The sequence below is a fragment of the Aspergillus nidulans genome, chromosome VIII (assembly GCF_000011425.1).
Source record: "Aspergillus nidulans FGSC A4 chromosome VIII".
Lineage (NCBI taxonomy): Eukaryota > Fungi > Ascomycota > Eurotiomycetes > Eurotiales > Aspergillaceae > Aspergillus > Aspergillus nidulans.
Genome location: NC_066264.1, coordinates 42,309 through 60,302, shown reverse-complemented (window position 1 = coordinate 60,302; position 17,994 = coordinate 42,309). Strand labels below are relative to the sequence as shown.

Below are 17,994 nucleotides of genomic sequence, written 5' to 3'. Positions count from 1 at the left end.
CGAGGTGTATGTATGCCTCATTATCGTGAAGTATAATTGTATTGAATTTTGTCGACCGGAGATAGCCTCTCCTTACTAATCAACATACAGCACCTCGCTCGTCCGCTCATTTGATACATCATATTGCCTATATGACAGGCACATCTGCCTATACAACCTGAACTATCTACCGATATCGAGAACATTCTTTTGAAGCCTTTGAAAAGACATAAATAGCCTATACAGATTGTAGTTAGGAAATTAAGACCTTCAATACAGTTGCTCATTACAGATATCAATCACATGATTAAAAATCGACGCTAGCAACCACCTCAATAGCCGACAAATTTTTATAAGGAAATGTCATGTGACTCATCGTGTACGCCCGGTGAAGGACCATTGACATTATTGGATGGCCTACGTGGCCGCCGATCTATAAATCTAGCTTACTAAATAATGACTAAACGGGCACCACCCGAAGGGCAGGCGGCATCGGATACTGCTATGCCCCGACACCTGGCTTATGCCACATTATGCGGCCTGTCAACCAGAGAAAGTCCCTCCTTACTTTCAATCAGATCCGCTGGGACTAGATTGGATTATGTATTTCGAACAGGATAGGTATACTAAAAACACCACTCTCATAGAATGCTTCTCTATCAAAACTCACGCGTTTCAACTCAATTACGCTGATCTTGTCGACCATGTCGGTTAGACTCAAAATCAACGGATTGCTCGTAGTGCATGGGATTTCCTTTAGAGTTTTCTATCCGCAAGTCTGGAGTTTCTGGCTATGAAAGTGCACGCACAAGTATGTATCTTGCCAGCGGCGTACTTGGGGTCATACGAGCCCTTACAGTGGCCTTAATGCCAGCACAATGGTCATGGTATGTTTGTTTATTCCACCGAGCAGAAAAGCTGCGCATAATTGAACTGCGGGCAAACAGACAAATATCCTTTGTCAAATTTTGTCAGACGACCTTCCCGAACTTCCTCCTTGCCGGGAACCAAGCAAGGGCATGATCGTCGGCAATCTTGGGATGACCTCTAATACAATGACAACAGAAGGCCCAGTAAGTTTGTATGGGGCAGCAGTTGTTAAATAAGCGGTTGCACAACTATTTCCACCGTACTGACCAACCCATCTGTCTTTGCTCTACCCTACTCGATCCATCACCTCAACTCATCACCGAAAGAATGCCTCCTACACGCGATGAGCTCTTATGCACGGCTTTAAACTTTGTGGGTCAGTTCGCCAAACTCGACGTCGAATCAGTCCTATCGTTCATGTCACCCAGTTGCACCCTCCGCTCTTTTCCATCCAGCCTCGGCAAACCAGCTTTGCAAACCAAAGAAGAAAGCAAGGCGGACTTCCAAGGGCTAAAGGATTTTTTCTACAATTTCCAGCTACGCGTCAAGGACGGTGCGGAGCCAGTCATCGACGAGCCTGCGAGGAAGGTTGTACTGCATATTGAGGGGAAGGGGGACTCCCTGGTTGGTCGATTTGAGACCGAGTACGTCTACATTCTGCAGATTAATGAGGAAGGAACAATGGTGGAGGACTTTTTCCAGTTTGCAGATTCGGCGACGAGGGATGCATGGGGGAAGAAAATTGAGGCGCATTTCTCGGCGAGGAATTAGATCGGTTGTGTTTGGGAATGGCTCACAGATGATGGAACCCAGTACAATGAGAAATACCTCGGGCTGCGGTCTGCCGCCTCGGTTGGATAAGGCAAGAAGAGTGTAGGCTGATGTACGGTGATACGAAGGCAACTATGTTCTGATCCCTCCGTATAGGTTGACCAACCACACCGTATTTAGTGATTAATATTAGCCCCTGCTTCGCTGCACAAAAGTGATCAGCATTGAGGCATGGATGGGAAGCCACACCTCATTGGGAAGAATCAATGCCATGAGAGGCACGCTACGACGTGAGCATATGTTGTTTTTCCTGGTAGTGCAATCCCTGCATTTCACAGTCATGCTTGTAATACTGAAGTATGTGATTCCTAGGAGGGCCAGAGATATATTCCTAGTAATGGAATTGTCGTAACTAAAAAGGTACGGCTCGTAACTTAATTCATACACAGCGGGAATGCGAACAAGACATATTCAATCACTGTTTACACGAGTTTCAAGTGCAAGACTATATTAATATCTGCACTGAATTTGTGATCGTCTATCTAACAATCCTTTCTTCGTCCCCCGTCAAAATTCTAGAGCTACAATGGCAATGGGAAATCCAGAGTTGCGGACACATTTCTTTCGTTCATCTCATGAGCCTGGGATTCCAAACAGCCTTAGATTTCCTAACGGCTTTCTGGTTACTTGCGGGCTCCCCTGGCTCCTACTACTCTTCTCGGTTACAATCATTCTTTTTCATCCTCTTCGGAAAAAATCTGATTTGCCATTGATCAATCCCGGAAAGGGGCGCATCGGTATACTACGAGGGTATCGCTCACGGAAGACATTTACCACAGAGCTACCGAGATTAGTTGCAGATGGGCTTTCCAAGGTACTCATCTATCCTCCAAATAGTAGTAACCGCTGAGCCCAGAGATAGGCGAGTGCCTTTCGGATCGCAGCCCCAGATGGAGTCAACATCGTACTTGCTCCATCGTATGCACATGAGATCGCGGAGCATCCTGACTTGAACCCCGGCCCAATCGCTGGAGACGAGTTCAATTCCCATATTAATGGATTCGAGGTGTTTGCACAACTGGGAACCAGTGATGTCATCTCTGAGTCTGTGAGGACGAGACTGACCCGGCAGCTGAGTAAGTGTTCGTCCTAGAATAGCGTCACCTCATTGCTTCTCGCCTTCGGATGAACCATATTGATATACCAAATCTCTTAGCAAAATTGACGCCGCTTCTCACTAGCGAGACTCCCCTTCTTCTACAATCCCAATGGAAAGATGCACCAGGTATCTAGTCCATCAGTAGTCCGCCCGCTTTTGTCACACAACCTCTACTGATACCTCGCACTAGACTGGGTGGAGGTGAGCCCGCATGAGACGGCTCTGTTTATTCTGTCGCGGCTCTCTTCTCTCGTCTTCGTTGGCGATGACCTCGGGCGCAACCCGGATTGGATACGCATCCTAACATCATACAACACCGAGGCTTTTGCAGCAGCCGAAGAGCTCAACCTCTGGCCTCAGATACTTCGACCCCTCATCGCCCGTCTAAAACCATCGTGCCGCCAGCTTCGTCGATATATCCGTGATGCACGTGCGCTTCTTGTCCCAGTCCTTGAGCAACGGCGCCATGCCCAGAGCCAGGGTGATCGAAGGGAGTATAACGACGCGATAGAATGGCTCGACGAGACGTCTCGCAGTACAGGTCAACCCTATGATCCTATATTATCCCAAATGCTCCTTGCCATCGGCTCTTTCCATACCTCCAGTGACCTCCTGGGGCAGGTCCTCCTTGACCTCTGCATGAGACCAGATTGGAAAGTTCTGGTCAGGGAGCTTCGGAAAGAAATCATATCCTCGCTACAGGGAGAGGGGTGGGATAAGATCGCTTTGAACAACCTTAAACTGATGGACAGTGTGCTGAAAGAGTCTCAACGTTTAAAGCCAGCCTCAACTGGTAAGCTTCCTCTATCACCCTCTTTTCACAAGTTGATCCCCTCCTTTTCTAACCTGGCCATGCATACAGTAACGATGGGGCGATACGCCTCGCGCGAGATCACACTCTCAGACGGAACAATAATCCCCAAAGGCTCAACAGTCTTTATCGCCAACGTGGCCATGCGAGACTCCAATATCTACCCCGACCCTGATGATTTCGTTCCTGACCGTTTTACCACTCGGCGTGAAAAGGGCGATAGTTCCGCCTACCTGGTTTCGGCTTCCCCAGAACATCTAGGCTTTGGCCTTGGTCGACACGCGTGCCCTGGAAGATTCTTTGCCGCCAACGAGCTGAAGATTGTCTTGTCCCATATGCTTATGAAATACGACATTAAACTTCCTGATAATGGCGCGGTTGCACCCAGCAAGTCGGGGATCTTCTTAGCCACGAATCCCGATGCTAGGATCTGTGTCCGCCGAAGGAAGGAGGAGATAGTGATCTGAAATTGACCTCTAGTCGTTTCTTTTATTATTCTTAGCTGTCTTCTGTCCGCTATTGGGTTGTTGGAAAATTATTGGGGTGCTTCGCAGGACGCTTGTTGACGCGAACAAATAATGATTATAATAATAAAATACGATGCTTTCACCATAGTGGAGACGATCGCGGCTTTTTGAGTACTGTGTCAAATAGATCTTCTGGTAAGATACCTATGCGCATCACGCTATCCATGCCGTTGCTGATCAGTTGTAGGTTTGCGTGGACGCGGACGTGGCGTGCGCTCAACTCGCTCCATGCAGCAATAATTGCAGGCTGCTGCCTTCATGATTCTGGTCTTGAAGTCTGGCCCGATATTGTCCTGGGATGGGCATACAACTCTTAGCCACGCGCTCGCTGTGGATCAGAGTCAAAAAGACGCGAACACGCAAGGAGCCGTCGCCGAATCTAGAGGCATGCAGCACGGATTCTTCCATCTTCAGTCCTCCAGAATTCCAAACACCGAGGCATAAGTGGCGGTCTGTGTTCGTCCATAGCATTTGAACTCCTTGCGGAAGTATCATCCCAATTCAATCCTGTTTGCTTGCTCTCCTCTCTCTAGTATTCTTTGCCTACAATTACAGGGGAATGAAGCGACATCTATAAGTCAAGATTCAAGAAAGAGATTTATCCCGCCGTGTCGGCCAGATTATCATAGCGCGGTGACCTTTCTCGATACCGCGCATTCATTCCCGCGATCTATGTACGCGACCTCAACAGATAATTGGTGCACCCTGTTATTTTGCTCAAAGTAAGCCAGTCGAGCTAGGAGGGTAAGAGGATGAGTACAGTGGTCATCGCGCAGTAGGAATGAAGTCATCCTGCCAAATGCATCCAACATAAGGTTCTGATGTTCGCTTTACCTATCCATCTCTCCAAGAACTTCGTAAAGTAACCCTAATCTGACCATCTGCCGGTGATTATGAGCCCCTTTCCAGATAATGGGCTCTCTCATAACTGAGTATCCCTCGTTTTAAAGGGCGCAGCATCCCCGTAAGAGATATGCTTCGCTTCTAACCGGTATTGGAGATCCTTCAGCCTTATGGTATCGTAGAACTCGTAGATCTCCTCGATAAACCTACAGTCGTCCGTCATCTTCAGAATAAAGATGTACTCATTCTCATAGGCTCCAACAATGCTTTCTGCGGAAGCCTTAGCGCGGATCATCACTCTCCTAGCAGCCTCATCGACAAGGGTATGGTCTGGCTCGATGATGGAAAAGTCAAATCGTTTGAAAGTAGCGATGAACTGCGGGAAGTTCGCACGGGTTTCCTCGTTCGTTACGACATTTTTGTTGAAGCTGGGGCAGCACTGGTGGTAAAGGCATGTTGGCGTGCGAATGGAGAGAATTTCCTCTATGTCAAAGGACCCGAACGTTGAGACAAATCTGGAGGTTGTTCTGAGGAGCTTTTCTCGTGTGGTGGACATGGTTTTGGGCCTTGTCCTGTCAGTAGGGCAATCATGTGGCTCTTAGGACTTAATGAAAACTTACAGCTTATTATCAGTGACGAGGATAACAGAGATTGGGGTCATAGTGATGCTGGGCCTTTGGTACACTGATATATCTGCTGGCATTAGTGATTACGTAGGCTGCCGGTTGGTGTCGTGGACAATTCCTTACTTGCTATGTGCTGAGCTCTGATATTGCTCACCATAAATCCTGTGCTACATTGCTTAGCCCTTCCCTAGCTTCTTCTCGTTCTTGTTATACTTGGAAGGTAGGGGCTGTTACCCTTGCATATCGGACACCGAAGCCGCTTTTCAATCTTTGTGCATACTTTTATGCCTCCCAGTGATTCTTAAATCATCCTTCGCCTTCTACCACTAAAATCTCCATCCCGCGCTTTCTTGATCCTCATTTCGAGTATAAAACGGAAATAAGTAACACTGAAAATGGGCTCAGCTACTCCATCCCGTCTCCAGAAATTTCCTGCCACAGCCCCCGCCGACGAGATTTACGCGGCCTTCAAGGAAGATGGTTGCGTTATCATCGAGGGGTTCGTCCCGCCGGATCAAATGGCCCGCTTCAGCCAGGAGATCCAGCCCGCTATGGAGAAGATCCAAGTCCAGGTTACAAACGACGGCAACAGCAACGACCGCGTGAAGCGGTTCAGTAAGCTCGTCACCACAAGCCCGACATTTCGCCACGAGATCCTTGAGAATGACCTCATGCACGAACTCCTCCAGCGCGTCTTTAGCAAGCCCGGCGAGGGCATGGGCTACCACTTCAACGACACAATGGTCATCGAAGTGCAACCGGGCGCCCCCGCGCAGCGCCTCCACCGCGACCAGGAGCTCTACCCGTGGTGGAACTCCATGGGCCCAGATGCTCCCGAGTGCCTCGTCAACTTCTTCTGCGCCGTAACTCCTTTCACCGTAGAGAACGGCGCCACCCGTCTCGTCCCGGGCAGCAACCGTTGGCCGGAGCTCACGCTGATCAACGCGACCGATTGTCCGCAGTACGGCAAGATCGATTCTGTGCCTGCCATAATGCAACCTGGTGATTGCTATATGATGAGTGGCAAGGTGATTCACGGAGCCGGCCACAATGCGACGCTTTCGGACCAGCGCCGCGCGCTGGCGTTTTCCACGATCCGCCGAGAACTACGCCCTGTGCAGGCGTTTCCGTTGTGGATTCCGATGCAAATTGCTACAGAGTTGTCGCCGCGCACGCAGGCGATGTTTGGGTTCCGCAGTTCAACCCAGCATTGTGATGTTGATACGGTGCACTTTTGGGGTAACGATGGGAAGGATATTGGGGAGCATCTTGGCTTGATCTCCAGCGCTTAGTGTATTTTGGAGGGCGAATGTCGTTTTTGAAGAATCATACTTGACGGTCACATGTACACATGTCCTCGATCATGCTCGTATACGCAGACTTGATTCTTGCTGCCGTTATGAGGAATGCCGCTGTGGAGCTGTTAGGCATCGGCCCTTCCGGGTCAAGGTATCCGATCTGTAGCTCTCAATACCATAACTCGAGTTATCGCGTCGTCTCTTAAGCAATATCAACAAACTTAAGTATTAGGAAAGCGAGCCGTCGGGTCAAGATATGTCGCCGTCTCGTTTGTTAATTCCCAGGGTAGCGCAGCTTTAGCCGAGTTCCCGTTCATCCCCTCATAGGAATACATATCGGCTTCTTCTGACGGACATAACACCGATCCGTGTAAGCCTGGAAGTCTTCTTCAGCCAAAGTAGCGAACAGATACCGCGGGTGAACCACGATAGCCTGCGCCCCTTCTTCCCAAACCCGAACGAAGTCAAACAAACGGCCTGCAAATCGCCAACGCGAATAGGTCGTTGGATATACGCAATATTGTCGGCATTTCTGTTCCCTTGGACCAGGCCAGATTCAAGCATCTGCAGCGCGCCGTTGAGCATCCACGCCCCCGCCGCGCCCTTGGAATGGCCTGTTAGGTACATTTGAAACACACACAGCAGGAGATTTCCCGACCGCCGACCGAGGGAGCGGAGTTGCGTTTGGATGACGCTAGACTCATTCTTGTCGTTTAGTACTGTTGATGTGTCGTGGAATGAGGCTGCCGTCAGGTCGTTTATTGTTAGGCCCCAGGTCGCCAGGGCGCCAGATAGGGGAGCAATATGGGGGTCATTACACCAGAAATTGTCGCCTATTTTGAAGCGGGCTTCGCTTTCTTCACGGGTGAAGTCAGTGAGGAGTTGCTGACGGCGTTCGTGGACGTAGGCGTCGACATTGACTGTTGGATCCTGGGCGGCCACTGCTGAAACCTCAACGTCGAGGTTTTGCAATGCCATCTCTCTAGCTTCAGTGATTTGACGGAGTCGAAATTCTAATCGCTTTGGGCGATTCCGGGATACTCAAGTGAGGCGATGGGACTCTGAATGAGACTTGTTGGCGTTCGATGAGGACGCCCCTACCAGGTGCCGGAACTGAGCGGCCGGCTTTATCGCTGGAGGTATTGACAAATGCCACAATGCCACGGATAGGCAACCCCATCTGCAATGCTAACGCTGCAGTAGTCAGAACCTGTATGCCTGCCCCTCCGACTCGACAAAACCCTTACGGGTGCTGGTTGTCGGACGAGACATCTCGTGGGGGGTCGGCCCCTGGCCAGTTCCTCCTCGGTGTTGACAGTCGCCTTCATATTCGCGAACTCGCGCGAGGTCTCGGGGATAAGAACGTCGCAGCTGCCGACAAGGCAGAACTGGGCTTTGCCGGTTGCATTAGTCTCGTAGCCTAGTTCCAAGGACTCGATTGCTGTTGCGCATGCACCCACCGGAGTGCGGAGGGGCCCGGCTGCTGAGAGGAGAAGCATGTTGACCCAGGCACCAGTTGTGTTGATGAATGTCTCTTGGAGGACGTCCTTTAAGATGTCCGGGTTTGTTTGGCGTCCGCTAAACATTTTTGGAGAGAGGATACCCCACCTAGCCCTGAACCGATGCATGCTCCTACCTCTGAGACGTGGATATATTGATAGAGCTCATATGGATCTGTGATGCCGGACGAGAGAAGTGCCTCGACCGTACTGACGAGCGTGTATAGAGTTACGGGATCAACCTGCGTCACGACGTCCTCGGGATCGCCGTATGTTCGCGGGTCCCAGCCTGATGGAATGAGACCTGCCACCGTGCGGTTGCTGTTCATGGCGCGAGGTATGTAAAGTCTTGCGCCCTTGAGAAGCCGGACCTGGAAGAGATCTGGTGTTGTTGATTACGATATATCTGCGAACTGTCCATGCTCCGCTTTCATCTGCTCCGCGAGCGCCTGGGGTACATGCAGCGGTTTCAAGTCTTCCTGCAGTATAATCTCGTACAGAAACCTTGGATCTTCGAATTGATCCGGCTGGACCAGCTGGATACCACTATGGGTCAAAATCCTCTTTTCATATACTGTTTTGATATCCACATCAGCCACTGGCTTCTTGGTCTTCGAGTCCACCCACCCCGAGTATGGAGTCCCGTCTATTGTTCCGCCAAAGTGGCGGATATAACCCATGAGCCAGGCCATTTCAATGGCTCCTTCGAGCGAGAACTGGCCGTATGCCTCCACATGTCAAGATGCAGATCTCCCCGCCATGAATGGTACCCGGCATACAAGTTGGTGATCTTTGCCAACCGCGGTCCGGGGTACTTTGCTAACGGGTGAAAGAACACCCCATGCTAGCAGAACACTGCTACCTGTTGTGCGACATAAGCAACGCTACGGCACCAAAGGTGGATATAAAGACACGTACAGTACAACTGATCGTAACAAGCCCCAGTAAGAGCCATTTGAAAGTGAATATTGAAACCAAGTGAGCGTGAATCATCTTGTTGACGTTCTCTCTACCTCTGGAAACGCGGAGGATAGACAAGGCAACACTTGGAGATAGAATGAAAAGAATTCATCTCTGTAAGCCCGCCTGCGGCAACTTATGCTAAACAGCTTAACCAACCAAGGACACCTGCGCCTGCAGTAAGCCTCCAAGGATGGGTGAGCATCGTACAATTCCACCCGCGTTTGACCGATGAGAAAAAAAGTCACCCTAAGCGAGCTGAGTCTGCCACGGCTCCATACCGATGCCTATTTTTTTTTTCTAGATATTTGCCGCTAAGAAAATGACCCCTGCGTGCATCCAGCGCTCGCACACCCTATACCCAAACGAGAGTGAATCCCGGCTCAGCCATGCAGAATCGGTGACGAAAACGTGTTGACAACGTGTTCAATGGCCGGATGTACCTGAAAGAGTAGGCGGACTCTGTCCGCAGCGGCCTAAAACCAACGCAGCCTAACAGTTGAGCACATCTACAGTTAGATTAGGTTGGCAGCATCTGTATGTGCGGTTGCGGATGAAGGAAACCGCTCCACCAGCTTTAGCCGGGTTCGCCCAGCTTGCAGTGATCAGGCGGCTCCAAATGATACTTGAAAAGCCACGGACCCTATTAATAGTAAGGCAGGGCGCCTGGATTCGTAATTTCTAGGGAAGGATCATTGGGCTAGATATGAACTCGCACGGGACATATCATTCTCCTTTCAGCCCTGTTACATTCCGGAGACCTTGGCCCGGGTCAACAGCCCGCCTGGGGCTCACAGGGTCTGCGGCTGAGACTACGAGTAGCCGGTAGACCAACAATGCAGCCGCAAAGAGACATCGGTACGTAATGGAGGGCCAGGGATGGGGACTGTATAGCCTATGGCTCCTTGCATGGTAGTATCGCTACGACGTGTGGGAAAACATGATGTGGGTCTCATGTACTGCATATTACTGTTTTGCAAAAGAGAGTATTCGTATCAGTTGGCGTACGGTATTATACTTTTCAATACAAGCAGGACGAAAAGCAAAATACGCACCCACACAGTATTCGATCTGGACCAGAAATATTACTGAACTTGCTACACATTGCCAGCCCACTTGGGATACTAGCGGCGTGGCCGAGCACTATTGAGCTGAACAAAGAGGGTCCCAGAAGTGACAAAATTACATGTAAATCGGTACCTGTGGACTGCCACAGAGCTCTGCGAGCGCATGGATCGGTGTCGCGTAGAAGCTAGTGAGTCTGGTCGAGTGGGTAGGAGGAACGTCTCCGGTAGATTTTGCTGGTGAGTTCCTTAGCCTGCAGCGGCTGAGCAGGAGCGCCTGACAGAATATTCTTATGGTTTCGATCCCGGGGTGTGAGAACGAAGGGAGAATTATAAACTCGGTAGTGGTCCGTACGTTAGCATCGGCTGCTACACTTGAATACTTTTTTATACCGTACTATTATACACAAGTCTGTTGTCCTAATCTTACAGTCAACATGGCCGTGAGCGTTGAGATGGGACAACCGCTAAAAACTGCTTGCAGGTTTCCAGTTCTCCGCTACAAGGAGGATGATGCCTTTGAAAAGCTCACGCATGAACGGACAAACATTCAAGTTCTATCAAAGGGCCGGGTACAGGATCTGCTCTCCCAAGAAGAAACTTCCCTTCAAGGTATATTTCAGACGATCTGGGCAATCACATTGAAAATATTCACCGGCGATGAGAGCATCTGTGCGGCGTCGCTGCGTCGAAGGGGGACAGCATGGCAATACTATCTGTTCAGCGCAGAAATCGGTGACGAAATGCCCTTTTCTCAGCTGTCAGGCGCGATTCACGGTGAGAATTGGAGGATAGGGCCACTAAACCTGGAGCATGAGCTGCCGTGCGATTCAGGCCTCTGTATGCTCGAAGAAAACGAGAGCGTCGAGGACGAGATCCTAAAACATGCAAGTCGCATTGCTCCATGTGACAGGTTACCGCAGCGCAACTAATCAGTTTCGGTAGTTCAATGTTCTCCTCCTCGTTTCGGAAGGGGAGGCTCAATTGTTGCTAGACCTACTCTATAATCCCAGCCATATGGCCCCAGCATATGCCTCTATTGTGGCTGCTACCATCAGCCATATTTTCAGCCAGGTGCAGACAGAACCCTGTCTCACCCTAGGTGAGATGCATCTGCTCCATCCCGAGGTCGAAGAGGACCTACGGTCATGGAGCAGTATCCCACCCCCGTCTGTGGACGACTGCGTCGGCCCCATGTTTGAAAGAAAAGTCCGGGAGCGACCACTAGATACAGCGGTAAACACATCCGAACTAACGCTGAGCTACCGTGACCTCGATCTCCTGAGTGTGAGGCTTGCCGTCAACCTGCAAGCCAAGGGGGTCAAGCCGGAATCGATTATCGTGTTATGTTTCCCCAAGTCCGCGTGGGCGGTCGTGGCCATGATGGCCGTTATTCGCGCAGGCGGTGCCATTCTGTTCCTGAACCCTTCCCATCCAACAGTCCGCCATCAGGAGATTATCGGCCAGGTTGATGCAGACTTGATCCTGACTGCACCAGAATATGGCCCGTTGTGGGAGTGGTTTACCGGGGAAGTGCTGCTTGTTAACCGTGAGTTTGCGGACTTGCTGCCACCAGCATCGAAAGAAAAGAAGAAGTACAACATGTAACTTGCGGCGTGTCCCCTTCAAGCGCGCTGTATGTTATCTTCACCTCAGGAAGCACCAGCAAGCCAAAAGGCTGCGTCGTGGAGCACCGACAGTTCCTGACGGGAGCCTTGGCCCAGCAGAAAGTGTCCAAGATGACGCACGCAGATCGCGTGCTGCAACTGGCATCTTTCACCTTCGATGTCAGTATTCTGGAGATCTTCACTCCCCTGATATCTGGTGCGTGCGTTTGCATCCCGAACGACCAGGAGCGCGCCCGGGGACCGGCAGCATGTATCCAGCAGTTCAGCATAACATGGGCCTTCCTGACACCGTCACTCGTCAGCCTCATGAGTCCAGACATGGTGCCAACGCTGCGATTTCTGTTTTTGGGAGGCGAGGCAGTCCAGAAGGAGAATATCCAGGTCTGGGCTTCTCACGTCCGGCTCGCGAACGGATATGGTCCCACTGAATGCTCAATCGCGGCAACGGCGAATCCCCAGCTATCTCCTACCACAAGTCCTGCCAATATCGGGTATCCGCTTGGTGGGTGTTGCTGGATTGTCAGCATAGACGACCACAACCGCTTGATGCCTATTGGGGCGCCTGGAGAGCTGGTGATTCAGGGCCCCATTGTGGCGAGGGGGTACCTGAATGAACCGGAAAAAACACAGGCAGTCTTTTTGGAGACAATGAGGTGGATGGAGAGCGAGCCGACGAGTACTTCTAGGTTATACAAGACAGGCGATATAGCTCGCTTCAATGCAGACGGTAGTCTACATTTCATTGGCCGCAAAGACAGTCAAGTCAAACTGCGTGGACTGCAAAACGAACTGGGAGAGATTGAACATCGCATCGTCGCCCATCCATTAGTAGAACAGGCAGTTGTCGTGTTGGCGCAGCAAGGACCCTGTAAGGGGAAACTGACAGCTGTTGTCTCGCTGAAGAATCTCCGCAAGGCTATAGATTCCGTGGAACTGGTTGATGAGGAGAGCTTTGAGGCTGCAACAGACGAGTTAAAGGCTGTCGCAGAAGCACTATCGCAGCAGCTTCCCGGGTACATGCAGCCGACTGTTTGGGTCCCGGTGGGATGCATCCCACTTACCTCCCCAGGGAAGCAGAACAGAGTCATAGCCAACCGGTGGGTGGCAGCGCTATCCTCTGATATGTTCCACCTGCTCACTGGGCGACAAGAGAGAGCCGGCGAGGAACGAGTTCAGCCCTCAACGGCTAAGCAGCGCCAACTGCAGAGCCTCTGCAGCGCAGTTTTGGGCTTGGATAGTCAGGAAGAGATCTGGTTGAGTAAGTCCTTCATTCAGAACGGGGGAAACTCTATCCAGGCCATGCAACTGCTGGATCACTTGCGACGAAGGGGTCTGGGAGTCAAGATCGAGGATATCTTCACGAGTCCCACTTTGATAGAACTGGCACTGCATTTGACGGAGAGCGAGGAGACTCCATTGCCCCATGAGGAGTCAGCCCCAGTTGCACTAGATAAGAAGCGAATTTCGGAGCTTGGATTCGATTTTGAGCAGGTCGAAGACTTATATCCTATCTCGCCCGTCCAAAGGGGTATCCTACTTACCCAGCAGCAGTCGCCAGAGCAATATCAACTACGGATCACTTGCCGGGTCATTCCCGTCCCAGGCGAGCAGGTCGATCGATCCCGGCTCCATATGGCGTGGCAGCAAGTGGCAGCTCGCCATCCAGCCCTACGCACCATATTTGTCAAGTCCGCCGCTGAAGACGGGCTGTACGATCAACTGGTGTATAAACCAGCCGAGGCAGCATTCCTACTGTGGGAACGGCAGGATGAGGATGCCGTTTGGAAGGCACTCAAAGACTTCACTCGACAAGACAATCCCGACCAGCCGCCAGTTACTTCCATTATTTCGACCACGGTGGATGGCAAAACCTTCTGCACTGTCGATATTAGCCGTGCCCTCATCGATGGGGTCTCTATTCTAATCATGTTCCGTGATCTTAGTCGGGCATATGCAGGGTTGTTAGAGATCGGGGAGGTTGTACGATACAGTCCATATATCCGCTACGTGCAGACTCTCCCTGCGGGGATGTCAATAGATTATTGGGGGAGCTACCTAGAGGCTGCCTCTCCATGCCACTTTCCCGTGCTCAACGACGACATACAAGGGGAGAACAAGTTACATGCATTGACCGTGGACCTGAAAGACGCAAAGGGCATCCATGCCTTCTGCGCCAGACATAATGTCACGCCGGCGATTGTTTTCCAAATGGCATGGGCCCTCGTCCTCAAGGCTTACACTGGTCAAGACGACATCTGTTTTGGCTATCTGACCGCCGGTCGAGACGTTCCGGTGTTGAACATCAGCGACGCGGTTGGCGTCTTCGACCCCGAACATCCCTTGAACCGTCGAGAAGAGATGATTCGGCAGTGCAAAGCCGGGGTTGCGGTGGTAGGGGAGGGTAAGGAAGCCCTGTTTCAGGGCTTGGTCGAACATGTCGTCATCCTTACCCAGGACTTAATCGACGACTTGCTCGTCAGCGAAGTCTCCAATATTCAGGCCGCTCATGTTGACACGGACCAGAGTTTCCTCGCTCTTGGAGGAGACTCCATTACAACCATGCAGGTGTCCTCCGGCTCTCGCTCGCGCGGCCTCCAGCTCGCAGTCAAGCACATTCTGAGGAGCAAGATTATCCGTGGGGCTGCTACACAAGCGTCGCACAAGACTAAGTGCATTTGTATGGGCACGAGCACGAGTCAACGATTTTCTCTTCTATCAGCCGGCGAATTGGAGGAAGAAATAGATGCCCTGGTCATGAAGCTGGGCTACTCTGGCGCCGATGCCGTGGAAGACGCCTACCCTTGTTCTCCCATGCAGGAGGACATTCTGATCAGTCAAGCCACAGCGCCAGAGATGTACAAGTTCTTTGCTGTATGCTCTCTTCGGGCAAGGAATTCTGCAGACCCCGTCAATATCGACCGTGTTCAGCTAGCTTGGCGTCGCCTAGTTGCCAGACACCCAGCGTTGAGAACATTCTTCGTAGAGGGTCTGTCCCAAGATGGGCTTTACACGCAAATCGTGCTTATAGATCATGAGCCCCAGATCCAGCATGCGGCGGATCTGGACAGCCTCTTCAAGTACCCCGAGGACCACCCCCTTGACTACCGGGACGGCGCGCCGCCTCACCGTCTCACCATCTCGCAAGGCGGGGACGGCGTAGTCTTCATCAATCTCGAAATCAGTCATACATTAATTGACGGAAGCTCGATGGCGATCATCCTAGGTGACCTCGTCAAGGCGTATGACGACGACCTTCCCACGGGACCGCTATACCGCCACTATATCGCGGCAATACAGGCGCGATCAACGGAGAAAACGCTAGCATTCTGGACAGCCTACCTCCAAGATGTGAAGCCCGTGTTTTTCCCGGCCCTACTCGAAGAGCACACAGCAATTGCAGCATCCGGCGAGCGTAAGCTGCAGTTCGTCAATGTCCACGTTGGCCCCGCGACTGTTCTAGACCTGCAGTCCTTCACCAAGAAGAACGAAGTCACACTGGCGAATATTTTCCAGGCTGTTTGGGCATTGGCTCTCCGCGTATACACAAGAGGGTCGGATGTTGTCTTCGGATACCTCTCTTCCGGACGCGATGTTGACGGTCTCGATATGGATATGGACAGCGCGGTGGGCGCGTTCATTACCATGCTGCCTTGCCGAGTGCAGGTCGATGACGACTGCACACTCCTCGATCTGACGCGCAAATTGTACGAGGACTATGTCAACTCGCTTCCGCACCAGCAGACGTCGCTGGCGCAGGTACAGCATGCGCTAGAGCTCTCCGGTGAGAGACTGTTTAACAGCGTCTTGTCTCTGCAGCAGCCGATGGTGGAGGCTGCTGATAGGCATAGCATCGAGATCGAGTACCTGGGCGGTAGTGATCCCACAGAGTACGACCTAGGAATTAGTATCACCGCTGGTGAGACTGATATTGATGTCGCTATTAACTACTGGAGCACATTTATGAGCAAGGAGCAGGCTCAAATGCTGGCCTCAACCTTCTCGACGATACTTTCAAGGCTTGTGGAGGAACCGACTTCAGATATAAGGGACATCGATTTTCTGGGCGACAAGCACATGCAGTATATCCTTGACGTGACTCACCAGGGCCAAGTCCCTGAGGCCATGAGTGACTGCATCCACACCAAGTTCCAGAAGCGAGCTATCATGCATCCTGATGCCCTGGCGATCGATTCGTGCGATGCAACCATGACCTACAGGGAGCTGGACCAGTTGTCCACCCGGTTAGCGACGTACCTCATCAGTCTCGGCGTGCGCCTTGAGGACGCTGTCCCACTGTGCTTCGACAAGTCTTCGTGGGCCGTGGTCTCCATGCTGGCCGTGTTGAAGGCAGGTGGCGCCTATGTCTCCATGAGCCCGTCTCATCCGGTCCAGCACCTAGCCAATATTATCGTCCAGACCAAAGCCCGTATTGTCCTCGCAGGTTCCACTACATACGGCGACATGATCCGACTGTTCGTGGACCGGACGATCGTGGTCGATTCCTCTTTACTGGCAAGCTTACTCCCCTTGCCCGACGGTCTAGTGCTCCCCCATGTTTCCCCAGCCAACGCCGCCATGATCAACTTCACTTCGGGCAGTACCGGCGAGCCAAAAGGCATCGTCGTTCTACACAAAGGAATCTGCACAATGATGGAATACCACGATCTACGCATTGGGCCAGCTTCCCGCACCCTCCAGTTCTCTGCCTACACGTTCGACACCAGCAATGGCGAGATCTTCATCACCCTCTGTAGGGGCGGCTGCCTGTGCATCCCGTCCGAGCATGACCGGATGAACGACCTGCCCGGATTGATAAACCGCCTGGCCGTCACCCACGCGCTCCTCACACCGTCAGTCGCGCTTTTCCTGTCTCCCGAGTCCGTGCCAATGCTTCAGATGCTTGGTTTTGTGGGCGAAGCCGTCCCGGCCGAGCTCGTCCGCCGGTGGCATAAAAAGGTGGTCTTGATTAACAGCTACGGTCCTGCGGAATGCTCTATCATGGCCTCGCTAGCTGTTCTGCACGAGGATGTAGCTGCTGCCAATATCGGCCGGGGCAATGGCTGCCTGCTCTGGGTGACAGACCCGGAAAATAGCGAGCGACTGGTGCCGGTGGGTTGCGTGGGCGAGCTCCTGATCGAAGGACCGCTAGTAACAAGAGGCTACCTCGATGCCGAATTAACCGCGCGGTCATTTATTATGCCCCCGAGATGGCGCGGAGAGACTGTTATTCCTGGAACAAAATTGTATAAGACTAGGGATCTAGTCCGGTATGCGGACGACGGCAGTCTTGTGTATATGGGACGCAAAGACAGCCAGGTCAAGCTGAATGGTCAGCGTGTGGAGATGGGTGCTATAGAAATGACAATCAATAATGATGCACTGGTGAAGCAGTGCGTCCTTTGCTTACCGAAAGTCGGGCCTTGCAAGAAGAAGCTGGTTGCCGTTGTTGTGCTGGAGGAAACGGCGTCTAAAGACATTACTGCGGAAATCGGACCGCTAACCAATCTGGAAGAGAAGGAGAGAGCCACTGATCTGGTCGAACAAATCAAAGACCGATTGGCTAGTACTTTGCCGCGGTATATGATCCCATCTGTCTGGCTCGTTACCCCAAACCTCCCTTTTACCCCGTCGCGAAAGGTCGATCGTCCGATGATTTCACGTTGGGTCGACACCATGGACCATGAGACCTATACCCAAGCTCTTGCAGAATTCCCTCTTGAGCTTGCTGATACTTCCTTCTTTTGAAGCTCAAGTTCCAACCCGCTTGATAGAGATCATTGTCCGCGTACTGAACCTTCCGCTCGCCCAAGTGTCTCTCAACCGCTCTTTTCTGAACCTGGGCGGAGACTCTATTACAGCCATGCAGTTAGTCGTGCAGTGCCGTAACGAGGGAATTCATTTCTATTCAAGGATGTGATGCGCAGCCCTACCACAAGGCATTGGCGCAATGTGTTGAGAA

General features: G+C 51.8%; 6 protein-coding genes across 6 annotated transcripts, besides 1 other annotated feature; 4 read left to right on the top strand and 2 right to left on the bottom strand.

The window, feature by feature from the left end:
• Nucleotides 1-17,994: part of a sequence feature (contig 1.172 1..523550(1)) that runs on past both edges of the window.
• Nucleotides 858-1,620, top strand: ANIA_09249 (protein ausH; the record flags this gene model as incomplete). The annotated part of the gene is made up of 3 exons (XM_677426.1): nt 858-866; nt 927-1,052; nt 1,231-1,620. 3 exons carry the CDS (start codon nt 858-860, stop codon nt 1,618-1,620), a joined length of 525 nt encoding a protein of 174 aa, XP_682518.1.
• On the top strand, nt 2,207-4,057 carry ANIA_09248 (protein CYP650B1; the record flags this gene model as incomplete). The annotated part of the gene is made up of 5 exons (XM_677425.1): nt 2,207-2,494; nt 2,543-2,756; nt 2,837-2,905; nt 2,970-3,572; nt 3,642-4,057. 5 exons carry the CDS (start codon nt 2,207-2,209, stop codon nt 4,055-4,057), a joined length of 1,590 nt encoding a protein of 529 aa, XP_682517.1.
• On the bottom strand, nt 5,040-5,621 carry ANIA_09247 (protein ausF; the record flags this gene model as incomplete). Its single annotated transcript, XM_677424.1, has 2 exons — nt 5,040-5,532; nt 5,581-5,621. 2 exons carry the CDS (start codon nt 5,619-5,621, stop codon nt 5,040-5,042), a joined length of 534 nt encoding a protein of 177 aa, XP_682516.1.
• On the top strand, nt 5,982-6,878 carry ANIA_09246 (protein ausE; the record flags this gene model as incomplete). Its single annotated transcript, XM_677423.1, has 1 exon — nt 5,982-6,878. One exon carries the CDS (start codon nt 5,982-5,984, stop codon nt 6,876-6,878), a length of 897 nt encoding a protein of 298 aa, XP_682515.1.
• On the bottom strand, nt 7,206-9,338 carry ANIA_09245 (beta-ketoacyl synthase; the record flags this gene model as incomplete). The annotated part of the gene is made up of 8 exons (XM_677422.1): nt 7,206-7,498; nt 7,550-7,870; nt 7,986-8,064; nt 8,132-8,431; nt 8,521-8,754; nt 8,842-9,111; nt 9,163-9,245; nt 9,302-9,338. The coding sequence occupies 8 exons, from the start codon at nt 9,336-9,338 to the stop codon at nt 7,206-7,208; spliced, it is 1,617 nt and encodes a 538-aa protein (XP_682514.1).
• ANIA_09244 (uncharacterized protein) lies at nt 10,845-17,780 on the top strand (the record flags this gene model as incomplete). The annotated part of the gene is made up of 3 exons (XM_677421.1): nt 10,845-11,320; nt 11,421-11,956; nt 12,064-17,780. 3 exons carry the CDS (start codon nt 10,845-10,847, stop codon nt 17,778-17,780), a joined length of 6,729 nt encoding a protein of 2,242 aa, XP_682513.1.